We start from the raw sequence: 26,417 nt of genomic DNA on the forward strand, positions 1-26,417 counted from the left end.
ACAAGTGGACTTTACAAGTTCAAAATGTGCGAAATTCACAATTCGTTGTCTTGTCTGAACATATTTTAACCAGGATTGTAGGTCTATTCTATTTATAGGTTGCTTTGATAAGCCAAATAATTTTATTAATAGGTCACAGATGGTATATATGTTGCAATCACTCCATATTTGAATATGCCTTCATCTTACATTGATACAAACGACGAAGTTAAATTTCATATGCAACTTGTGTACAACATCACAATGGGTGCAACTCTTTCAGCTACATTAACTGTCTCCAGTTCATTGCTTAAAGTAATCGATTGCAATGCAAAAGGTTGGCCCGTTTATCTACATTTTGATGGGATCATGATAAAATCTAGTATTGAAGCTGGTTCGACATATAACGCTAATTTTACAACTAGGATAAAAGAAAACGTTCAGCCATACAGCCGTTTAATTGTAGATATTGAAGCTGTCTTCATTTATGACTTTAACTATGAAACTAAATTCTATAAGTCAACTCCGATTGTTCGCGCAGCTGTTCCATCGATAAAATTCAGAGAACTTATAGGGAACAGTAAGTATATATGCAATGCTCATTTCAATTATTCTATTCACGTTTGTACTTTAAACAACTGTCTAAACTTAGCGACCAGTTTTGAACACCTTAACCATATTCCTAATGGGCCTTTTAGGGGCTCCTCAATGATGGGGGGGGGGCTGATTCGACCCCCTGCATAATTTCTACAATTGTTGTCCGTTGGACTTGAAACTTACCACAAGTGTTGTCCAGGTATTAATAAACAATTTGGTGAGAAAAATTGATGATGCTAGCCTTTTTTTAGTGTTAATATTCGGTGACATGAAGAAAAAAGCACTAATTTTGAATTTCGTTAGTTGTTGTATAATTGCGATGAATTAAGTAAAGTATAAAGCATTTAAAAACATGTAAAAACATTGCTTAGCAAAAAAAAATTATTTAGAATTTTCCTCAACATAAAAAAGTGTTGCCATGGCAACACTTTAGCATAATTTCAAAAAATCTTTTTGGAAAGCTAAATAAAAGTTAGAAAAAGTCACCACATTTGAAGGTTAACTAAAGTAACTAAAAGTTATTAAATAAAGTTGGAGAGGGGGCTGAATCAGCCCCCCCCCCCCCAGCACAAATAAGGTTAAATCACATAGTTATGTAAAAAGCTTTAATCAAACATGTTTCAATGAAATTCTAACCATTTGATCTACTGTAGTTAGTCAAGGGTGACAGAAATTGCATATCTTCAATGACAACTAGACAATTCATAAACAATGTATGAAAAAGTAAGCTTATATAAAAAGCAAAGATACTGCGGATCTATTATTTTATTAGGGGCGAGCGCCCATTATAAAGTTCAAATACTATTTCGTTAATGTAAAAAAAATCAAGAAGAATATCGAAAAGGATAACAAAAATTAGAATAGGCATAGATACGTACGAAAATAAATAAATAATTTAATAATACTGTTTGCTTTAACCCTTTTCCGTCCGGGGGTGAGGGGAGGATTCCGTTCTTCCTCTCATTTCTTTATAAAAACTCTATTTTGCTATGCTGCAAGGTTATCAAACTTACTGATTTTTCATATTTATTTATTAGGCACCTGCGTGTCAAAAGTTTAGGTTCAATACGCCCCCACGCAACTTTATTTTAATAAAAGGAGTTAAATTCTTAACACATGATAAATCCGAGGTCCTATTATTCTTGGGCAACTTGAGACTTTAAAAAGAATGTGAAAATTCGCTCTACATCTAAAGTAATTGAATTTTAAGCAAATAGTGGTATTCCGGCCAAATTTCAAGCTTTCTATGACTGCCATAACAAAAATTTATTGGCACCATTTGGTTCCTTTTATGACGTATTATAAGTGTGGTAAGTTTGATTCAAATTGGACAAGCCTATAAATCCCGGACCGAATAAGCCTTAAACATATTTTACGTTCCGTGTTTTTTAATTTTTTAGATGTTAGCGTTAATGCTCAGTTTGTTATGACGATAGAAATCATATTGCCTTTGTTACCTGCCTTTACTTTGCGCTCTGAAATCACCACGGATAATGAAGATTATGTTTTCATGAGTATAGACAATGTTACAGTAAGCTTCATTGGCTCTGGTATAAAGTTAAATGGAAGTCAAGTAGTAAAGAATAGTTCAATTCAAGGATATGGAAATATAGATATTGTCAAAGGAGCTACAATTGATTTTGGCAACGTACAGGTAAGAAAGAAGTTTCAAACGCTACTTTTTAAACCTTGTAACTACACTTTGAATTAATATTATAGATTTCAAATGAATCAACTATTTCTCAAAGAACTATTCTTGTGTCGTGTGTTATCAAAGTCAATCCTCACCCAATGTTAATGGAAGGAAGTAGCCATTATATCGGTTTTGGTGTCCAAGCGGGACCAATATTTTTAGTAGCAAAGAATAAATCTGTTATAATTCAGGCAGTAAGTTGTTAATCTTAAAGTAATATTTTGTTAGCAGTCATTAAGCCCGCAGGTCCTTATATTTTCTTGCATCACTAATTTTTTGCATCTTTCTCCGCCTTTTAGCACGATGTAATGATTTTTTCTGGATGGGGGTTATTACTATAATTATTATATTATAATGCTGTTTTTAATTTAATGACACCTTGATTTCTTAAAAAATTCGCGGAAAGAATATAATATAAACTACCATTTTAAACAGACGGACAAAATAAGAAAGTATTAATATAGAGGCGTTTTTTTGTCAGAATGCGGAACGAGATTTGTATTTGATGATGGAAAAACCTGCAAATAGATCCTCTTGGTTATTTAGTGGTGACAATGTGAATATAACATACAAAATTGGTTATACAACAAATTCAATAGTTGCAGACAATCTTTTAGCAATTTTTTCAACGAAATATTTTCTTCTTACAAATGTATATCAATCTGGTGTTATTCCACCGTTTGGTTCAATCAATGCAACAGCGTACAAAGTTGATCTAGGCACCACACTAAAACAAGGTACACCTACGAAACGTTACATTAAATACTTTAAGAGTAGTTCTGTACTAAATATTTAACTTTTCTAACAGGTGATGCATTTCAAGGTGAATTAGAGTTGACATTAAAAAGTAACATTAGCCCGCTTCTTAAACTTTCAACTACAATGACTTTATTTTACGATAACAACAAAACCGCCCAAGATCCGATAGTTACTACAGCCGACTTATTTACCTCTGGCACACCCGTGGTTACGTATGAGATGAAAGATCAATCAAACATAACTTCTGGAATGAAAAGGACATTGTTTATCACAATTTTACTCATTAAAATGAGCTCACCAATAAAAGTAGAGGTATAGCCGGATTGTTTTTTACTGCTTTCGATTTATTTAAACCTGATTGTAACAAAAAGCCGCTTAACCTGCTATGCAACTAAGTTAATTAGTTTAGCATAATGGACTTATAATCATAAGGTTGCAAGTCCAGCTACTTCAGACGCACTTATGTCAGTCCATAAGGAGACATCTACGCGGCGTACTTGCTCACATAGCAGGCATTAATTAGAGCAATGCTATACATATCCCCAACTGTATTAAAATCTAAAACTCTATAAACATTTGTGAAAAAGTCATTTTTTTTACCTATTACTTAATATATCCAAGCAAAACTAACTGGATAGCACTTTGAAAAAGTTTTTCTGAAATGGGTACAGGCTAATGAAACCAACGTCGAAAAATCTTAAATCCTAAGCCCACAGTGGCAATTCACAAGTAAAAATTGACAAGGGATTTACGAAATCCAATTTACTTAAATGTTGTGTTTAGCTCGTGACTTCTGTAGCCAACCGTCTTCCAGTGATGCATATCCTGTCTTTTGATGTTGTACACGTAGGAAAAAACATCAAAGGACTGAACAATTCTGCAACTGCGACCTTTTTTACCACAACAAACGATACATCATCAAGAGATCAAGCTGCTCTCAATTTGGGAATTGGAGTAAACGAGTCTCCCTCAACAGCCAATTCAACGCATAACCAAATCCAGCTTAGTTGTGAAGTAATTGCGGTTGAAAACAGAAATATGACAAATAGTTCTTCATATTCAATCGCATCAGGTCTCATTGCTGAACCAAGATTGATGTGGGTTGGCCGGTTTTTAATAAACTCTTACATATCAAGTGACAGGCGTCCAAAGTTGTTTCTTAAGTATGATTTTACAGAGAATGGGTGAGTACAATATTTTTGAAACAGAGTAGACATATTCACGATTTAAAACATATTTTGTGCATGTTTTATATTCAACCGTTTTCTGGGCAATAAATTGTAAAATGTTTGCTGATACAATTTAGAGATACATATACGTTCAATGTGTTTATCAATCATACTGAACATTCCGATCAGGTTGCGTATAATGTTACATTGGAATATTACCTTCCACCATACTTGGAGTTTGTAAACTGGACTGGTGATAATTCTGTGCAGAAACAAGCAAAAGACACACGTTTTCTGGTAATTTTTAGTGCATAAAATTTTAGTTTGGAGACTTTAACGCAAATATGCGAATAAAAGTCGTTAGATTATTCGCGTTTTCTCTTTCACAAAAATATAAAATACTTGAACAATTATGGCTAAAGAAACTCAAATATAATAGTCTTAACGCTAAAACAATTATATCTAGCTGTAATTCAATGAAAAAAATACAGTTGTGGAAGTTACAAAAAAAAGAACATTTGAATTATTTATTGACATTAAAAACAGTTGAGTGAGTTTCGATTAAGTGAATGTGGAATATATATTTTTACATAAGAATTCCCATATATATCCCATATAAATTTGACCCTTTTTAGTTAACACGCATTAACGTCTCATGATTTCTTATTTCGTTACATTCGCGTCAAACCGTATTCTATGATAGTTGTTCTTTCGCTGCCTTTAATAATTGAGCGTAAGTTTTCAGCGTTTCTTTTAAATATATACTTCAAACTCTTGTAAATTCCAACTGCAAAAGTGTCACCTGCTTCAGAAACAAACTTCTTTTATCTGCGTCTCACCATTTCTTATCAGGTAAAGAAACTTTTTTTCACCTCGGAGATTTCAAACTCAATTACCGCAATATTGAGAAAGAAGAAATCTCCTCAAACTGGCGAGGTGGATTTTGTCGTGCCTATTCGATTGCAATATACTGATGTTGAAAACACGAAAAAATGGCGGTACTGGAAATCTGTGAAGCTTTCAGTTGAAGTACCGGAAAGTCCACCGATCATTGGAAGATCAGTAAAAGCAAAACCTAGTAAGATTGTTCACTCACTTCTACTTCTTTTTTATCATCGTAGACCTTATTTACATGCCCACAACCCTTTTCAGAAATGATTGTGGGGACGAGGGCTTGTTTGAAGTCGTCTTTATAAGAAGGGAGTTGTAACACATTGGTAATTTGTAATCAGAAAAAAATAATTTAAATATTACTAATACAATAACAACCGATTACCCCAGGCTGTACGGCAAAATATCGCCCGAGGTCTAAGTGCCGACCGAGCTTGCAAGGTCGGTGCAATGACTGAGGGCGATATTTTCGGTACAGCACATGGTGATCGGTTATTATTTTATTTTTTAACTGTCTAAGTTAGATAAAAATATAAAATAAGAATTTTAGTTTAGTGTTCTTATAGTAATACAATTCACTACTTTTGTTACACTACTTTTGTTAACACTCGAGGTCAAAATTCGAAACAGCCCTGTCTAAAAACAGACATTCTATTTGGAATTCGAAAGTCCCTATAGAATAAAACTTTGTAAACAAAACATTACGATGTTAGACACGTACAGAATATTGTGTAAAGTTGAATGCGCAGCTAAAATATAGTTACAACGAATGTTGAAGTAATTTTTTAACTAGCTAGCTAGCCAATAATAACATGGACTTCAACGAGTTTTTTATTGACTCGGCAACCACAAAGCTAAAGGAACGAATCTGAAAATGAGAGATGTATTTTTTATGATTTCCGTTGTTGGATATCAGATCATTGTTTTTTTATGGACAATGTAGCTAGTTACCTTCCCATGTTGAAGAAGCATCCAGACGAAATGTTGGTGAATCTGGTTATTTTAACTGTTAAACTTGACATTGTTTTGTTTCTATTCTATGAAAATGTTTTTATCGATTAATGTATTGTAGGTGTTAGATATATAATCATTTCCAATGCTTCTTAAATATTTTTTTCGTGCTTGTTTACATATTTAGCTACCATTTTTCTTGACGACGGACAAAACCGCAAAACATCGGCCCGTCGTCAAGAGAGCTAAACCAATCAGAATGCCTAAAAACCCGTGTTGCCCGCTTGAAAAATCTAGAAGGTTAACAAAAAGCAATAACATACATAAAGCAAATTCAATACAAGTTCTAACAATGGAAACCTTTTCCTTAAAACGTGAAAACGCTTTTTCATGTTAGCTTTATTGTTTGAGGAAGTTGTTACTTAACTGCTAGGTCAGCCACATGCATGAGGAAATATCCAAGCTTTACCAGAGAATTTGTTCTTTTTATCTCTAAAACAATTAATTGCACTAAATTGTAGACTAGTTGGTAGCCTGTGAAAATATCCACGTGTTCGTCTGTTCTCTACATATCGCATTTGTTGTGTCCACAACATAGCTATAGATAATACATTGTAAATCGAAAATCGTGAAGTAAATGTTTTAACGATGGCACAGAGACAACATGGGGAGCTGTATTTGTTAAAAAATTTTACAAGCTTTAAAAAGGTAATTAATACCGCTAAAAAGCTTGTAAAGTGGTTCTTGCTGCTTCGACTGGCTTTATGTGCAATAAACTTGTATATTTCTATGCGAAACTTCGTAGTATGCTAGTTAGTTAGTTCCAAAATTTTGAGGTTTATTTATTAGGAAACTTGAGTTAAAAGCAAGGTAACTGCTTATAGCGAATAAATTTTGGGCATTCAATATATACTGAGAACTTTTATCATTTCAGTTAAACTTGTATGCCCAATATTAAAGATGATTTAAGATGTTATTTTTGCTCTCGGTGTTTAAAACTTTCCAACCCCGTTAGCTCGACTTTCGTGTAAGTCACTACAGTCAAAAACCAACAATGGCTTTGCTGCCCTCTAACCATAAATGCTTAAACGATTTCCAAATCTTATGTCCTCCAGGTAACCATGACGAAAAAAAGTACAGTAGAACCTCTTTAAAGAGGAGACTTAAGGGACCAGAGATTTTTTCCAATTTAGAGAGGTGTTGCCCCTCTGTAAAACAATTTGGTCTGAAGAAATAAAATTTTGCTAAACAGAGACGTTTTTTGGACATTTCAGGTAGTAGGATAGAAGAATTATTTATTGTCCGATTGATGGAGGTAAAATCTGAGAGTAAAAATCCTGCAGGACCTGGAAAGAGAGTTGTAATAAAGAAAAATAACCTAATAAGAAAATATATCCTTGGTCCCAAGTTAACGAACGAAATGTTTAATGTTACGAGGGTATAGGAAATCGTCCGGGAAAATTTTTCTGTCCGTCTATAGGAGGTGTCCGCTTTAGAGTAGGTCCGCTTTAAGATTAGAACTGTTTTCGTTTCTAGTAAATTCCACTATTTTTACCTATAGATGGTTTTTTTTTATTTCAGATTTTTATGGAAGAGGCTTTTACATTGATAATACATCTGGGTTTGTCTATGTCTGCATGAGTCAGCATGTAACAAGGTCAGTCATTTCTCAACATTTTTCCGCCATATTTATCATTAGTATGAATTAAAATACAAAGTAACTATTTATTTTTCGTTTTAGTCAAATACCAGCATGTTACTTCACAGATGATGATGGTGCAGGATGGATACGTAAGTAATTTAAGTGTTAAAAGCCCTTTTTGATTGGTAAGTGGCATAGCCAAATTAAAATATCTATCGGTGGCTTATGTGGGCACTTGAAACGACTTTTTAAGCCGCCGCTTATTTTTTTTATGAAATGAAATTTCACGGCCTCCTTTTAAATCAGTTTATTTTCCAATTGTTTTTTGAAAGTTCTTTTTATTAATTCCAAAGTGTCTTGCAGCTGCATCGAGCAGAGAACAACTTTCCCGTAGGAGTCAATTTTCCAATAGATACAAATGATTTTATTCGAACAGTTGTTTGACTGGCTTCACTGTCTCTCAGCTAATTCTCGGGCAAAGATGAGAAATGGAGCAAAAAAGTCGTCACCAAGTACACTGTTAATTTGATTATGTAAATACTAATTAAGTATAACATTTTGTATAGGGTTGGACAGCAGAATCGGGTGTGTGCTGGGACATGATAATAGTCGTGTTTTGTATGCAATAGCGCGCAATCAGATCACGTATATGAAACATAACAGCACAGAAGATGAGTGGTACCCAGTAACTGACAACGCTTTTCCAATGAATAATTTTCAATTCAAAAATGTTGAAAATGCAGAAGGGATTAAGGCAAGGCATTTGCCACCTGCCCAGTACACTAAACAACTGATCTCTGGAAAACAGTGGACCGGTAAGGCTTCTCCTTTTTCGTATATTTTTCGTATCTACAGATTGCTTAGTAAGAAACATTAATTAAGTTCACTCTGGATGTTTCCTAACTTTAAAAGAGATTTCCAAAACATTTACTGGGTTGGTATCCCGTTTTTTATCTTTATAGTGCTGTTTTAGCAGAAAATCGACAAATCTTAAATGAAGTTTTTTTTTAAATTTCTCAATATTTAGCAAGTGCGCTTTTAATCTGAGCCTGAGAAAAATTATATACTTCAATAATATAAATACGACTCGTGCATGTTTTCATCAACTGGATCATAGAAATTTTCATTACATTACAATCTGCAATGTGAAACAATCAATAATGTTTTTACTTTATCTACAGTATCCTTTATTTACTCGAAGCAAACACCGGTTAGACACGATTTTTTTTCCAAGCGAAATATGTCGTTCAATTTTCAATTTTTTGTTACCAATAAGCTTTTTTCCGAAAAAATCGATTTAATTTTGAATACCACATTGTGTAGCAAGTAAAAATCGACACTAAGAAACAAAATAGTATTTTTAGGAGATGGTAATAACTATTCCCTGTCAAAATCTTCTTCGTGTCACGGTAGCTTTAACCCGGTCTAGGAGGAGATAAGTGATTTATCAAGGAAGGAAATGCCCAACCCCCAGAACTTCCCTAACGGTTGTAAGTCATAAGACGAGGCGCTATTTCGATAAAATTATTTCGACAAAATAAGGTTAAAAAGGAACAATTCTGTATACCGCTTATGAAACTGAGGCAGTTGAATTAATTAACTTTTCTTCCTGTGACACAAATTTTACCACTTGACAGAGGCGTTGAGACACGTTAAAGATAGCTTCTTTATTGTTGCTTTAATCAGTTGCACCTTTTTTGTTGTTGCAGGTACAGACCATGGTCTGTTTTACCGCCGAACAAGTGGACACGATTGGGTGCTGCGAGCAAGATGGAGATTGTAGAACTGTGTGCTGAATAAAATGAATTACGAGTGATCACTATTTTAAGTTTTTTGCTTATCCGCGTGTTTATAGGGACATTCCAAAACATTCACCTCACGATATACATGCAAAAATGGTTATAAATTTACGTCACTTTTTTTGTAAATACCACTGTAGTGTTTTTTTTACAGTTATATATGTAATTTTTATTTAAAAGGGATGCGTAAAAATAGCTTTGTATTTGTTTTGTTTAAGTATATATGTTTTTATGTATGTAATTATGCATATAAATTGATTTTTGTGAGAGATTACAATAGCCTTAAACCTTATACGCATTCCCCGGGGAAATATGCATAATTTTGAATTGATCATCTTTCCCGTATTGTATATATCGCTAATTTTATTAATTCACTTTAACCCTTCTTTTTATTGGTAGAGCGGCGGCGGGAGGGGAGGGAGGGGGGTTAATGGGGATAATTTTGTCACATCCGTCCAGACGAGGTATAGGCTAGAGATTTTAAGATTATGTCTTTCCCATATTGCCAGAAGATGTGGCAAATTTTATTCTCATTATTAAAACAATAGTGAGTTTTTTTAGCATTTTGTCGGAAGTTGGGAAATTTTGGAGATTTTCTTTATAAAACTTCCAACAAAGATTTGTTTTGTGTAAAAGTTATGACGTCAGAAAATTTATGTCCAATCACTTCTTTCATAGTCGTCGCATTTTACATTCCCTTCATTTACCTTACGTCGCCATCCCTGGAGAGAAAGAACAAGAATTAATATTATATATATTTCTATGTATGTAGCATGTATATAGCTGTGTAGCACTTATTCTTATTAAAAGAGACCATTTTTGCTCTTTTTGATGTCACATTTCTTTACTTCTTTTGCGGTAAGTGAATAACGTATTGAAGATGGTCATCATAAAGTTTAAAAATATGCTTTTATTAGTTTGTCTGTTTGTCAGTAAAATCAGGCCATGTTTAACGCGCGAAATTTAAGCAACAAATGCAATATTTCTCGACTTTGCGCAAAAGTTGAAAGCCAACCGCTCTAAATTTAGTCTTATTTAGGAGGGAGGTGGTGTCCCATTTTTTTTGTAGTAACATCTGGAGTTTACCATTTTAGGGGTTGAAATTCATAATGAAATATATAATTACGTCATTCTTGGTCGCTTGTGTTATCCAAACTGTTTTATTCCCAACCTCGTTCCCAGCGCCTGTTTTCTCTTTTTTATATCGGAACGAACATAACCCTGGAGATGGCTGGTCCGATACGAAACCTGATTGGCGCCGTTGTGTCACATAAATATTGCGATATAAAAAATATTTTGGCGAGGCGGCGCCAGAAGAAAGCTGTTCGTATTAAAATGGCGGAGGAGCTGTATCATGTTTTTTCGAAGTGAAAAATCTAATACAAAGCAATAAATAGGCAATGAAAGTACAAGAAAATACATCATAAATTGATACTGATTACATTGAAATATTTCAATAGCTGGCAAATTTCAATAAATAAAAAAAATCCTTTTTTTCTATAAAATGTAGCTATATATATATATAGCTATCACATGTTTCAACTTATTCATATCAGGTTGTGGTTAGCAAGAATGTTTTGTTACTTATATGTTTTGGTTACCATAAAAAGAATTAAAAATTCAGTAGGTTTTTTGATCATTGCATGCACTTTTAATTCAATAAAAATTAAACAAAGTTATTTACTTGAAAGTTTTTATGGAGTACTTTTAGACCAATCTGATAAAAGATAATTTTGCACGAGGTAAAAAATAATACACAAGCGATTTAAGAAGAAGTAAAAAACTTTAATTTTTGAGCAAATAATGAAAACGGTAGAAAGATTTTTGCTAGGTCTGGACACATGGCAAAATTTTAGACAAATCAAACGTAATCATATTTTAAGTTACACCATGGTTGAGCGCTTAACCTGGCAGATAGTTAAATTTAGGATTCACTAAAAGTGGTAGATATTAAATAGCTCACCACTGTGATATATTATCTCAAGACTTTTAATACTAATTACAAGTCAGTGAGCATAAAAATTCACAAAATAAGTCTAAACATCGTCAAGGTTATAAACTATTAACCAGCGTAGATTGATGCCTTCTGATTTATTTGAATTCGTTTAAAGTCCTAAAAATGCCTTCGTGTGACGAAATGGACTGATAATAACTTTGCTTCACCTAGCACCCATCTATTTTCCTGCCATGCAAATGCCAAAGCTGAAAGAGCTTACCGCTAGAAATGTAAACAATAGAATTCATCTATTGAGAATTAAGAAAAGGAAGGAAAAACTATTGTGAATTAAGAAGGCTCTTTTTAATGCAGAGAATAAGCAAAAAAATTAAACGTCTTTATCTTCTAATGACCTTTTGTGAAAAATAATAATAAGGAAGCAATTTCATGTAGCAAAATCTTTATTATCGTAAAAAAGCTGCAGCAATGCAGGCACATATATAAACTTACAGAAAATACGAATTCTAAAGTTCAGCCAAAATGAATGAAATATATAAAAAATGTTAATATGAAGTTAAATTTCTGCTTAGCTACCTTCACTTACACACCTAGACTCACATGAATATTTGAAGTGGCTAGCTATTTTTGCATTTTAAAGAACCAAATTTCAAGTTTCCCCTATATACAAGTTTTTAACCAACCAATTCAGTAAATTACACAGAATTAAACTGCTTGAATTTCCAGCAAATAGCAGCCTAAATAACTTGTTTGTATATTTCTACTGCGCTGGTATAAGAGGAATAAAATCACGCGTCTGTATTGTTATATATATAACTTTGGTTTATTGAGACAAATCTTATTAAATATCACACCCAGAAAAACTGTGCATTTGAGGGTCACCTGGACGAAGCCTCCTCCAGTATCGCTGCCGGGGAGGGTCAGAAAATATACAAAATGCCCTGGGACGAGGTTGAGTTATCCCAACAACATGGATGGAAACATAATGAAAGAGATTGGATTTTTTTTTGTTTCTATTAAAATCATCAGTGATGCGATCAGTTGCAAACCTATTCACGGGGTATTTTTTAAATTCTGGCAGGTGTCAGTTTCAGTTATTTTTATTGGTCGAAAAACAAGCGGTATGCTAATAATATAATATTTCGTAATTAATTAGTGAATCAAACAATATTTCAGTTCAAAATGGCTGATATGTCTTTTTAAAAATAGGCCAAGCGAAAAAAAAAATTAATAACATTCGCATCTATTTATCAAATCACAACATTTAAAATAGAAATTATTATTAATTCTTCTACTTTTTTAAAATTTTTAACTTCCTCTTAACTCTGAATAAAACTTGTCCTAAATAATTTATCATTCTAAATTCTAGTTTATTTAGTATTCCAGAACATTAAAATCTTTTATGACAATTCACTCTTCCCTTGTGACAAATAAAAACACGACAGCCCCGGGATAGTCGCGCTTTGTCTAAATATAACAATGTTTTACATATAAACAAACGGAACTTGCAGGATTGATTTTTCATAAACGTTAAATACCCTAATAAGAAAATGTGTTCATTGTCATCGCCAAAGCGTATCATAATGTCCAGTTCCACCTTCAAAGTTAGAGATGACGGGGTCTTATCCTTCTATTATTGCATGCTTCTTTTAAATTAAAGTATCATTGTCAACAATATATGATTCACCCATCCTTGTCCCCAGGGTTTGTTGCCTAAGGGCCGCTAGCGCTTACTTGACGGCTAAAGAAGATCCTGGTACAGGCTGCTTTTTAAAACCCATATAGTAGGTTACTATAAATAATTAATGATTTGTCTTGCTGTTACAGTTTCTGCAGCTAGTAAAAGCAATTTGATGGAGGTCTTCACACATGGCGAAGACGATGTCTTCTAATTGTTTATTTTTTTTAACGCTCGACTTTAGAAAGTTTTATTTTAAACCAAGTTATTATTTATTTACCCCGAAACAAAATTTTATAGTGATAAAATCTTTTAAGAAGCATTATTTATCAATTATCAATAATATGTGGTACCGTGTGTTTAGATTAAGCTGATTTTGATAGGATGTACTGATACAAGACAACCTAGCTAACTCTTAGATTGTGGCATGTAGCTAGTTTTATGTTTAATAAGTAAACAAAATTAAAGCTAGCTTAAATAACTGGCTATGAAATATGTTTTCAATGTCAATGTCTTATAATTGTTTGCTGAAAAATTTTTATAAGCAACCCAGTTGAAAATATCACGTTTAAAATTGAATCAAAATTAACATGATGCTTAGCACCCTTCAGTCCTTATATCTACGCTACGATATGATCCCTTCCGTTCACTTTCCCCAGCTAGCAACTTTCCCAGTTGAACTACGGTTTCCTAGAAGCAATATATACTACGCTTCAACAGAAATATAACGTGATCCGAAGTTTCAAGTTCTGGTTCACATTTCTAGAAATGTGTTGATAAAAGAAAGGTGCTAGGCGCTAAAAATAATTAGCTAAGAAATTTGTATTCAGAAAGGCATTAGCAATTTGATGCTTGACCCAAGAGAGAGATTAAGCTACTATTACTTACGTAGCACCCAAATTAGTCCTTTTTTACGACTGCTCACGTGTTGTAACTCATCGTAACAAATCTAATACCACACTTTTTACATAGTATTTCAAATTTTAGGACCTTGTCTATATATAATAACTTAAAATAGTTTCGAAACCTGAAATTTTCTACCTATGACTGGTGTGTCTAAATTTTGCACAAATATGACGTCTTTGCTTGCTAAGCAGTCGCATCAGTTGTTCATAATTGGAAGACAAATTTTAACTGATCTGACTAATACTATATTTGTGGAAGACCACTTGTTTTTTTTAAAAATAAATAAAAAAATATTTTTGTTTTTTAGTAACGGCTTATTATGCCTGCCTATGTAGCAAGATTAGTTAGCTACATGTATTTTCTCATCCAGCTAAACTGCCGAAGTGATGTTTTTAATGAGTTTAAAGAATTATCATTCAAAATGTCAACAATAGAAATCTGCCAAAATAACATCTTTCATAAGAATATTTACTGTTTAGCTCACCCTTTTTTAGTCAATCTTTTTTAACATTTTTTATAATCTTTTATATTTCTAACAAAATCCGCCATCTTTATAACAAAATGTTGCATACATTATGACGCGCGAATAAATTATTTATGTCCGATGTAAGCCAATCGCATTACAGAACTCACCAGCCTGTACCAGGGGTAATTTCGCCGCCCGCCTTAATGTTAAAAAGGCAAAAAGCCCTGGGGACAAGGTTGGTGATTCACCTACATAAACCAAAAAAAGGTATCAACTGGATGCGAGGTTAATTTGATAAAGTAGTTATTACGCTTCAACACACTTTCAATATTTTAAAAATGTTTCTCCATATAATTTAAAATATCTTTATTATTATTCTTAGTCATAATCTATCAATTTCATAAAGACTAGTTTTATTCGACAAAACAATTTTGAAAAGTATTCTGTGAGTATCAAACGGTTTTTCCTTGAATGTTACAAAAAACCGGTAATAGAAAATTTTAAGATTTGATTTTTTGACCGCTCATTAAACAAGGTTTTGTATTGAGCTACACTAACTGGTTTGGAAAGCCATAATTTAAAAGGCACCATAAAATAAACAAAAACAAACAGATTTTTATAGCGCAAAAAAATATAAAAGTAGCTCATCTAAAACCATCTGTTCATCTTAATTCGTTTCAATTCATGTAAAACGATTTGAATTTTGTTACCTTACAAAAAATTTAAATTAGCCGTAGGCGAAGAGGCGTAAACTTTTAGGCTCCTACTTTAAATCTCGGGACAAGTGTATCGCAATTGATCACCATTTAAAATGTTACCAAAGGCAAAAACCCGTAGATTTTATAAATTTGAAAAAAGTATGTCACTTTTTTACTTTCTTATCGTTCACTACCAATTCCGCCCTTTTTAATAAAAAGGATGAACACCGCTATGATTATTTTGCCGAACATCTTCGTACTGTGAAAAATTGCTTGTATGAATGTTCTGTTCAACGTCAAGCTTTGGGGAAGAAAGTACGAGCCGTAAATAAATCTGGGGCCAATTTGGGTAAGTTACCTAACCCTGGGTCCCCGAATCCGTTGCGGAATGGACCGGTTGATGACGTCATCAAAAACCTTTAAACCCCAATATCTCTGCAACCGTTTGTCAAAGATACATGAATACATTTCCTAATCAACGTTTCAAGATCTATACGATGAGGTCTCTGCTGATGTCAGCAAAAGTTTTAAACCTTTATATCTCCTTAGGTGATCGTCGAAAACATATAATCCTATACATTATTTTGATCAGAGTTTTAACCTCATTGCAGGCAAAGAGTAAACTAAATTTCGCCAACATTTTTTTGTATCTGCACTGCTGACGTCAGCAGGTATAAATTGCTTTTCCACTCTCGCTGGTGAAAAGTAATTTGATTTTTAGCGTGGCAAAAAATTGCTTTTGATTTTTTGTACATAGCTTATGGATATAAAGTAGGGTGAATTATTGATGTCTCGTTAATAGGCGATTTTAATTATTTTTTGTAGGAAGGATTTTTTACTACAGCCTAAAATTATACATTGTGGTTGTAAGACTATTAGATATTAGATATGTAACTATCTATATATTTAAATAGGATATAAATCTATTTTAGTTATTTTTTTGTATTTCACATATTTAAAATGAAATTTTGTTTCGTGTTGGATTGTCAGTCCATTGTAACTGCTATTTTAAAACATTAAAAAGAGCAAATAGATTGCTAATTTTACTATAAAGAGCTAAGAAAATATATCATTAAGATCAGTAATACATTCACATAGCAAGCACGTGTCATAAAAATCTTTTCCTCTTTGTAATACAACACATGGGAGGTCAGGAACTAAGAATTATCACAGTTGATGTTAGGAAAACAAGAATTGTTATTAATGATTTGAATGAAACATCAAATTTAAATAATTGGGGATATTTTTGTCAAGCAATCAATCAATGATTATGTATCTTCAATGTTTCTTCATTTAACTTAGTTATCATACAATTGCTTTGATTTATTCTAGCCATTTGAAGTGATCCCTCCAGCTGGATCTCGTTTTTTTTCAATCTGTGTTTTAAATTCATTCGGAACTTTAAAACCCGCGGACGTTTTAGGCGAATCGACATTTTACCTGAGATCGCGCCGGGTTTGCTTGCTATATAAGCAATATCAATGAATTAATCCATAAAACGCTGCATCGAAAGTCGAAATCGGCGGATACCAAAACCAATTTACAAAAATATTTCTGCTTTTTTACAAATTATTCTATCTATGGCTTATTTTATTATTGTAACTTATTTTCGTAGTAATCGAGGCAAGTTACGCATGCGCCTGATAGCACATGCTTGAATAAAACTTTCCCACCCTTTTTTACTCACAAGTCAATTCTATTCGTACGGGTTAGACGATTCACAGAGAAGAAATCATGTCTAGTGGCGAAAGTGTATCAAGAGGTCAGAAAAGACGGAGAGAAGACAGATCTGCTCAGGAAAGTCTTTCTCTTTCTAGTATTAAAAATTATTTTGACAAAAAGTTTGAAGATATCCAAACAAAGTTTGAAAAGGATAATCACAAACTAGCAAAGAAATTCAAAAAGGAACCAGAACTTTCTTTTAAGTTTAAGGGGAACAAAAAACAATACGAGTTTAATGAATCTATTCGACGTGACCTTGAGACGTTGGGAGATCTGATAAGACAAGGCTCAAAGCACAGATCTACAAAAATGTTACAGGAGATAGTTTCGAATATTGAAAAAAGGAACAAATTAATTAAAATTGCTGACAGATCTATTGTAGGGTGGAGTACCGTCGACGAATACATCTCAGATGACCTGGCTAGCGACTCCGCAGACGAGCGAAAAATTAAAGCTGCTGAAAATCGTGCCATCAGAAAAAAGCAAAACACATTTAATCGCACCAGAAAATCAAAGTTTTCGGATGTATCGTCAACAATCTCCAAAGCTCCAGATAAAATCCAGTTTCGGAATGCTGAATCAGACTTCAGACGAGTTGTTCACCCCAGTGCGACTAGCTTCAAGCCAACAGGAACTTGCTTCAGCTGCGGAAAAAACGGACACTGGCGAAAATACTGCCCCGAAGCTAAAAGATAAAAGTACATTTAAAGATAAGTTAATATTTCCTTTAATTTCGTCTAAAACATGTAAATCAAAATCCAATAATAAATTTGAAAGTGTAAAAGGCAATTTAAAAAACAAAATTCCCTTTTGGGAATCCATAAAAGCGAACAGAACAATTATAGATATCCTAAAACATGGCTATAAAATTCCATTTTTCTCAACCCCGGAAAAAGCGCATTTTGAAAATAATAGATCAGCTCTCATGGAAAAAGAATTCGTTACTGCTTCAATAAAAGAACTGCTTGAGAGTGGAAGGATTCGGGAAACTGCATTCACTCCTCACGTGGTAAACCCATTATCCGTTTCTACTCAAGGTAATGGTAAAAAACGCCTTATCTTGGATTTAAGACATGTAAATAAGCATATATATAAAGACAAAGTAAAATTTGATGACTGGAGAGTCATGGAAGATACTTAAAGAGGGATAGCTTCATGTTTCAGTTTGATCTGAAGCAAGGTTATCACCATATTAATATATTTGAAGAACATCAAACTTATCTTGGATTTTCTTGGAAATTTGAAGGTGATAATTTTGAAATGTTTAACAAAAGAGAAATCATTCCCTACAGAATTCCAAAAATTGATGTTTATTCGGACGCTAGTGATTACGCTATAGGAGCGCACCTAAGAACGGACAGCAAAACATACACCTGTTTTAAGAATTTTAAAGTTCATGAGAAAAACTTTAGTTCCACATGGCGGGAATTATATGCAATTCTGTTCACATTAGAAACATTCAAAACCATATTAAAAGGAAAAATTATAAATTGGAAATCGGACAATTTTGCAGCTACTATAATAACAAAATCAGGTAGTGCAAAATCCCAGCTACAAGAAATAGCTGAACGTATTTTCAAAATCGGTTTTGATTATTCTATCGATATCAATATATCATGGATACCTAGAAAAGAAAATCGTTTGGCAGATAAAATAAGTAAATATTTTGACTACGATGATTGGCAAACTACAGAAAAGTGTTTCAATACACTGAACAGATTATGGGGCCCCCTGACAATTGACCGATTTGCAGACCACGAGAATGCGAAAACGCCAATATTTAATTCACGATTTTGGTGTCCCAGAGCAGCGATCGTCAATGCGTTCACTGTCGCGTGGGGAAATGAAAATAATTACTTAGTCCCGCCTACGTCATTAGTGAGCAGAACTTTAAGTCACATGGAGGCGTCGAAAGCCATAGGTGTGCTAGTTGTTCCATACTGGAAATCTGCAAAATTCTGGCCATTATTAATCAACTCAGATTCGAAATTTAAGACGTTTGTGAAAGAATACCGTGTTTTTAAAAACACTAGCGAATATGTTAGATTGGGAAATAACCGTGATGCGCTTATTGGCTCTGCTGCTTTTAAAAGCCCAATGATTGCGCTAAGAATAGCATTTTCGTAAAACCGAGACAGTAATTTTATGACGGATACAAAATCTTACATTATGAATTGTTACGAAATATGTAGGTCAGCAGGATTGCAGATCCCTACTGCTGTGGAAACACAATCGTGAAAAGTGTAAACAGACGGGTAGTCAAGCCCCAGTTTAAGAGGAAGGTAGCATTAGCAGGAGTGCAGATGGCTACTGGATATAAACTTTGGGTAGCTTAACCCACTATTTTAAGGAAGGTAGAATCAGCAGGATTGCAGATGTCTACTGGGCATTGAAGCGACTGTATTAGAATTATATGTTGCCGGTTGTGCAAAACGTAATAAAATTAGCAGGATTGCTTAGGTTAACAAAGTAGGTTAGCAGAATTGCAAAAAACAGGTGTTGTACTAAAAGATGAGTGTAAATGCATAATAATTATATTTATCCTCTGAATTTAGACTTTGTCAAATCTTACGTTGAAAAACAAACTCCTGGAAATGCGAATAAAGAGCTTAAAGTACTAGCTGATCAAATTCCAAGTGTTTTGGACAAATGTCGAGAACCAACTACTCTAAAGAAGTATACTTGTTATTTTAACCTTTGGAAAGATTGGGCCGAGCGATACTCATTAAAATGTTTCCCGGCCGACGAATTCCAGGTGGCATTATTTCTGTTGAGTTTAATTCAAGGTGATGCGTCTATTAGTATAATCGAAAGCTGTTTCTATGCCATAAAGTTTCACCACAACATCATTTCATGTCATGATCCTTGCGAAGCTCCTATCGTTAAAAACATGCTTGAGGCGGCAAAAAGAATAAAGAAGCAACAAGTGAAGAAGAAAGATCCTATAACAGTAGACCACCTTAATTCGATTTTTAATTATTTGGGAGGTGAAAATGCCGATTTGAAGAATTTAAGAACACTAGTGATATGCTTGATAGGATTTAGTGGCTTCTTAAGATTTAATGAAATTGTGAACTTAAGTCGATCTGACATCATTTTCTTTGACACGTACATGACACTTTTCATCAGCAAAAGCAAAACCGACGTTTATAGGAAAGGTTCAACGGTGTTTATTGCAGAAAATAATTCCGACTTGTGTCCCGTTAAGAATCTTAAGCAGTATTTAGTAAAAGCAGAAATTGCTGAAAATTCGGAAAAATTTATATTTCGAGCAATAACCGCAGGAAATAAATAGTCCCTGAGAAAAACAAACAAACCTATCTCGTACACGAGAGCAAGAGAAATGTTTTTAGATGTGATTAAGGATATAGGGTTAGATCCAAGAAATTTCGGATTACACAGCCTTCGTTCAGGCGGTGCATCTGCAGCGGCTAACAGTGGAGTTAATGATCGGTTGTTCAAACGACATGGACGTTGGAAGTCAGACCAGGCAAAAGACGGGTATGTTGAGGATAACATAAGTGCTTTACTCTCTGTATCTCAGACATTAGGACTTTGAAATCACCCCTACTTTTAAGCACAGAATACCGAAAATGACTCCACTCACTAAGTTTTATTTCTCGAATAGCGTCCTAAGTCTTGAAGAGATTACGTAGACAATAAGGCTCTTATTTTCGGTTGAACAAAGTGAATAAGAAAATAATGTAACTTATTTTCGTAGTAATCGAGGCAAGTTACGCATGCGCCTGATAGCACATGCTTGAATAAAACTTTCCCACCCTTTTTTACTCACAAGTCAATTCTATTCGTACGGGTTAGACGACCCGCCCACCCTCCCTGTAAGTTGAGGAAATTACTCAGAAAGTAATATTAAGATTGGCTGAGTGACATAGAATCTTATACCTATCTATACGGTTTCTTCTGGAAAAATAGACGAAGTCAATCCCCTTTGGCTCGGGATAACCGGAAGTTTTTATCCTGGAATCGGTATAAGACTCAAAGGTATAATCTCAGCAAGGTAACAAGTCTTAAAATGCTTACACGAGCTAAGAATAATTGTGGTACTATTAAGAAGTATTACCGAAAATGACTCCACTCACTAAGTTTTATTTCTCGAATAGCGTCCTAAGTCTTGAAGAGATTACGTAGACAATAAGGCTCTTATTTTCGGTTGAACAAAGTGAATAAGAAAATAACTGGGAAAAATCATGCTTAGACTGCCTAACCCTAGATTCAGCCCTGAACATCTGGTACTTAACTTTCAAACAATAATTTACCTAAAGAAATTTGTTTACGTCCCCAGAATTTTTTAGAATATAGCCTACGAAGTCAGATACCTTACCGATCTAAAACGTCTGTGAAAATAAGCAAAATTTTATGCTGATCTTTTTTCACCGACTTTACTTTATTTTTTTTAACCAATAAAATTTTTCTCGATTTTTTACTATCTTTTTAGTACAATAAGACCTAAATTGCATAACAAATAAGAGGATACAATAAACGGATATTTTTAATTTCATTGTTAGGTAGAATTGTTATGTCAAAAATACAGTATACTCTCCAATTAGCGGACACCGTCGGTGTATGACCAAAGTGTCCGCTAATTGAAAGTGTCCGCCTTTTGGAAAGTTTTACATTTTAAGCCGCAAATTAGAAAATAAAGCCGATTTTTGTATCACAAAGGAAAAATAACAAATGATAATATAATATTAACATAATGATAACGAACTAAATTTTCAATGTTTATAGATCTTTAAAGTTTTTCAAACAAAAATTACCAAATGATGGATAAATGATTAAAAATTTTATTCTAAAAGTCTTTAATTAATTTTTGTTTTCTGATGTTCATCTTGACGATCTTTAGTCTTCCCTTAATGAAGAGTTTCTTTTCTCTCTTTATTGAGATCGTTTATTTCTATAAGCTCGTCAAGCATTGTTAACGTTGTGGCAATAGAAACTATTCATTCTTGTCTTTTTTTCTTTGCTTGCTTTTGATTTTTTGGACTAATCGGAGAGAAAAAAAGCCATATTTGCTCTTTGGTGCAAAAAATATTGTGCGTTGATTAGAGCGTCCGCCAATTAAGTGTCCGTTTTCTGGACAGTTTTTTATTAGACTTTGACTAGAAAGCGGCCGGCGTATGACCCAAGTGCCTGCTAATCATAGATATCCGTTATCATAGTGTCCGTTAATTGGAGAGAATACTATATGTGAAATTCCTTTAAATGTATTTTATATTAAAATAAAAATTTAAAAGTAAGTTTAGTAAATCACCAAACTTAGTTGAAAGCAACTAAATTTGGTGTATTGTGGCCCAATATTTTATTCTAGAGCGTCAGATAACGTTGGGTTAGTGCGTTGTTTAACTTACCAAACTAGCCCCCTTCCCCAATGTCTTTGAAAAAGGGCGTCCAAAAATAAATAATATATATTTTCAAAAAAAAAATCATAAAAAGTTCTATATTTGTAAATGTTACATTATTTTCCCTATTTCAAAATTCAAATGAAAGCCGTAAAATGGTTTCATTGTCTTTTTAATATTTGAAAAAAGATGTCCTACTTCTCTCGACTAAAGTACCTATATTGCACAACTGTCACAGAACACATTTAAGTAATACAGTAGAAGATAAAGCGAGTTTAAATCTCTTAAAGATAACTCACTTTAAATCCATCAGATATCGAATTATTTTAATAGCAAAACTTTCAATACGATTGACCGTTTATCAAAAATCAAAAAATTCAGTTTTATATAAATTTTTACTTGCTAAGCCAATTAAAATGATGACATAAACAATATTATTTTTCTTCCTTTCTTTTCTCTTTAATCGTCAGCCAGCACACTACAATATTCGAACTTTTAAAAGAACATTTCTGTAAATTCTCGCTTACTTTGAGATTTTACTTATTTAAAATTAATCATATACTGATATATTTCATATAGGCACCGTGGTCCCTCAGTTTTGAAAAATAAATCCTTGTCTTTCTATCCCTGTAAAATTGCTTAAATCAGAACCGCCCTGTTAACTAAAGAAGAAGAGCGTTTATTAGTCTCGGGCGTCTCGCATTTAAACTACCAACACTTTCATGCAAAACAGCAGCAACTAAATTCTAGCTTTCAGCCTAAAGCAATTATAAATCAACGCTTTACAGTAAAGATAATGGCGAAGAAATATGATGGCATTATCTTAGTATGAATCATTAACATTACCTTAAATTACAATAAATTACAATAACACGTAGTTTCATATTTATTGTAATTTGAATGATAAAGACATGAATGACACATATTTAGAATTTACCTATTATAATACATTTCCGTAATCGTGAAAGTGACAGCTGACATGTCACGATTTTCAAATACACGTGCCCGCATACAATGTCATTTATATCTGCTAGCATACAATTAGTACATTAGAACACAGCATTTATCAAACATTCTATCTGCAAGGCATCGACACCGCCCTTACCGGAGTATTGTTTCCACAGATCACGTCGCTGTAAAACCATTTGCTGTTTTCGGGATTATTACAAAGGAAAAATAGGATGTCAAGAAAGTATAAAAAGCCCAAACCAGCAGAGAAGAGGCACCTCATTTAATGGATTTTAAGATGACGACACGTAACGTCATAATTTTCGTGGTTTTACTCTCGCTTACTTCGTGCAGTAATGCTACTGTAAATTTAAAGATTGGCTTGTACAATTACATCCCAGATGTTGCTGGCAATCAATTGCAATCGTATGCAAATTATATTAAGACAAAGTGGGATGCGCTAGGAACTGGTACAACAATTCAACTGGTCGTTGATAGTAGTGTATACGACCCTTATGGCGATCTTAACACCTACCTTGGTTCTGGCGCAGGAAGTTTTGATATAATTGAGACGGACATGGTAAGATCAAGTGAATTAATTGGAAAGGTGGTGGAAATACAAGCTGGTGCAGCTTCTGATCAGATCAATGTTACTAGATTTGTTCAAGCTACTGTTGATGCAGTAAAACATAACACTGCTTACTTGGGCTTTCCTACTTTTGCCTGTGGCAATTTCATCATCCAAACCGTTCTTTCTGGACAAGCGGGAGTTTCTCTAGATGGAACAAATTACACGCGATTTATTCAAAGTGCTGATCAGGCTCAGAACACAATGGTCTATGATGGACCTTGTATATCAGCCAAACCCAGTAATAAACGTGCAAGATTGCTAGGTGGAAAGATAGACAGTTCATCAGGCTGGTATCTCCCCTTTATCTATCTCGACAGCGTTGCAGACATACTCGGACCAGCCAGTGTTCAGGCAGAGATCAACAACGTTTTGGCTGGCAACCCGAATAATGAAACCATTCAAAAGCTTCGAAAATTCTTTGGATACTTCAAAGACAATTGCAATGCAATCGATCAAACTGACATTGAAGATGATGTAGTCAATGGAAAAGACGGGTACTTTTATGGATTCTCTGAGAGATTGAGCATAATTTACAAGAAAGCAAATTATCAAAACATAAGAGTATTGGGATCTATAGCACCACCGTTTGGCCAACAAAATCACCTTTTAATGTACACAGATGCTTTAGTGTTGAATAAAGCCAAATATGACCAGCAAGATGATGAATATAAAGCAGCTGTGATGAGATTTTCAAAATTTCTTTCAAGTAAGTAAATGCTGTTGTTTTTTAAAACCAGATTTTTATTTATGATGCTTGGAACCTAATTATATTTTTCATTTTGTAGGCGAAGAACTCCGTAAGGAATTAGTGATGGGTAAAGATCTTCAACCAGAAAGAATTCGATACTTACTACCTCCGGTAAAAGAATTTTTTGAAACAACGCAGAATACACTGTATCAACAGTACTATCAAATTATCCGAAATGGTTTTCCCTCGCCTTCTCTTTCCGAAGCCACCAGACAGGGAATGCAAGCTATTTTGAAGCCATTGGTGAATATTTAAAATATTGCACTGTTCCGTTGTAACTGCATCGCTGCTTCTAAGGAAATAAAAATTGAAACAGCAATTTAGTGTATTTTCTTTTATAGAAGTGCGCAACCGCCTTGCGACTGGCATTTTCTCCCTTCGACTGTAACTATTTTTTTAAAGTCACAGACAGATATTGGACGCTCTAACTTGCTTGCCTACAACAAAACCCGGTTCGTTCGTAGTAAATGACTTCAAATGGGCTGACAAGGCCACATCGTAGGTGCGCCGGAGTAGGGAATGGAACCTTATGAATACGATTCGAATGCGCTATCACTACACTATCTCCGCATATCCCTTTGTGTAAAAAAATACCTCGATTTTTTATTTCAATTTCAGTAAAAGTCAATGTGATCGTAACAACTGGTTTTCTGATTTCCGAAACTTTTTTTCTTTTAAAAAAATGAATTTCCACGCACAGCAGATTTCTCTAAATTTTAAAACCTCACGAAATTTACGTCTGGGGTGTTTTGTCGTTAATGTTATTGAAAAATAAGTTCATGTAAAATGTTTTATTTGCGATTTACCATATGAACAAAAATTAGTACACGCAAATATTTGTACGAATAAAGTGATGTCTTTTTAAAGTGCTACTCTCTTTTTGCAATAAGTGGTTTCTTCGAATTATTGGATGCGCGGCATGGTTTACCGGCGGTTGAGCGCTCAATGTCTGAAGGACATTATCGCTGTCGTAAACCTAGTGGAGCTCTTCTCCAATGGATTTGCGACAAGCTGTACATCTGTACTAAAGTGCTAAAACTAGATACGTCGAGCAGATCAAGACGTAAATAACACAGTGGCTAAAATCAGTATTGACCACGGCACTCACTATAATTATTACTCCACAAGTACTTTTGTTGTGACCCCGCCATAGCAAAAACCGTGTTGGACATCTGTATAGGTTTAATATCCTCTTCAAAAATAAAAACACGGGCAACAATCCGTTGTTAACACCAGGCTGAGCGCTTAGTACAGGTGAACCGTGTTGCACATCCGTATAGGCGTAACAACTTTCTCCAAAAAAACTTGATCGCAACTTCGTTTTAAGTAAAGCCACAAATAGCCCGTCCAGCTAAAACAGTCACTCATCAATTTTTTGTAAATAAGTGAAATATGTTTAAATCAAAACACATCCTAAAACCTGTTGTTAAATTAATTGTAGGTAACTGTAAACATTGTACCTACGTATCACGGGTTAATCGAGATTGTTCTCTTCTTGAATTAATAAATTTAGACTTTCGCCAAAGTTTATATTATAGATAGCTATATATAGTAAAAGTTGTATCTATCTACCTGCATTTGGCATAAGAGTTATTGATTAATAGTTTTTTGTAGTCAATCGTATTTGGCTACTTTCATTTTTTTAGCCAGATGTAGCTAACACAGCAGCCACAACCCCAGGCCAGGTGTAGCTAGCCAGCTGAGTAGAAATCAGATTATTAAAGATAAAACAAAAATAAATAATGTTGGCTAGGATGAAAAGCTCTGATATAAAACTGAAGAGAAGCCTGAAAAGAGTACCAATAAAAAAGGCTAGCTAGCTATCT

General features: G+C 33.9%; 6 protein-coding genes across 6 annotated transcripts; all 6 read left to right on the forward strand.

Moving 5' to 3' along the window:
- The first annotated feature begins 1,188 nt into the window (after positions 1-1,188).
- LOC130635421 (uncharacterized) lies at positions 1,189-3,146 on the forward strand. The gene is made up of 3 exons (XM_057444752.1): positions 1,189-2,230; positions 2,296-2,463; positions 2,751-3,146. Exons 1-3 carry the CDS (start codon positions 2,003-2,005, stop codon positions 3,063-3,065), a joined length of 711 nt encoding a protein of 236 aa, XP_057300735.1. The 5' UTR covers positions 1,189-2,002; the 3' UTR covers positions 3,066-3,146.
- LOC130635418 (uncharacterized) lies at positions 3,088-5,392 on the forward strand. Its single transcript, XM_057444751.1, has 4 exons — positions 3,088-3,340; positions 3,812-4,212; positions 4,335-4,494; positions 5,050-5,392. The coding sequence occupies exons 1-4, from the start codon at positions 3,152-3,154 to the stop codon at positions 5,353-5,355; spliced, it is 1,056 nt and encodes a 351-aa protein (XP_057300734.1). The 5' UTR covers positions 3,088-3,151; the 3' UTR covers positions 5,356-5,392.
- Positions 5,393-7,445: 2,053 nt separating this feature from the next.
- LOC130635422 (uncharacterized) lies at positions 7,446-9,855 on the forward strand. Its single transcript, XM_057444753.1, has 4 exons — positions 7,446-7,696; positions 7,781-7,830; positions 8,248-8,496; positions 9,391-9,855. The coding sequence occupies exons 1-4, from the start codon at positions 7,677-7,679 to the stop codon at positions 9,462-9,464; spliced, it is 393 nt and encodes a 130-aa protein (XP_057300736.1). The 5' UTR covers positions 7,446-7,676; the 3' UTR covers positions 9,465-9,855.
- Positions 9,856-16,916: 7,061 nt separating this feature from the next.
- On the forward strand, positions 16,917-18,045 carry LOC130636842 (uncharacterized). Its single transcript, XM_057446691.1, has 2 exons — positions 16,917-17,228; positions 17,287-18,045. The coding sequence occupies exons 1-2, from the start codon at positions 16,917-16,919 to the stop codon at positions 18,043-18,045; spliced, it is 1,071 nt and encodes a 356-aa protein (XP_057302674.1).
- Positions 18,046-19,425: 1,380 nt separating this feature from the next.
- Positions 19,426-20,199, forward strand: LOC130636843 (integrase/recombinase xerD homolog). Its single transcript, XM_057446692.1, has one exon. It carries the CDS (start codon positions 19,426-19,428, stop codon positions 20,197-20,199), a length of 774 nt encoding a protein of 257 aa, XP_057302675.1.
- Positions 20,200-23,510: 3,311 nt separating this feature from the next.
- Positions 23,511-26,133, forward strand: LOC130636844 (uncharacterized). Its single transcript, XM_057446694.1, has 4 exons — positions 23,511-24,549; positions 24,629-24,834; positions 25,459-25,654; positions 26,033-26,133. The coding sequence occupies exons 1-4, from the start codon at positions 23,511-23,513 to the stop codon at positions 26,131-26,133; spliced, it is 1,542 nt and encodes a 513-aa protein (XP_057302677.1).
- The last annotated feature ends 284 nt before the right edge of the window (positions 26,134-26,417 follow it).

This window comes from Hydractinia symbiolongicarpus, chromosome 3 (genome assembly GCF_029227915.1).
Source record: "Hydractinia symbiolongicarpus strain clone_291-10 chromosome 3, HSymV2.1, whole genome shotgun sequence".
NCBI lineage: Eukaryota > Metazoa > Cnidaria > Hydrozoa > Anthoathecata > Hydractiniidae > Hydractinia > Hydractinia symbiolongicarpus.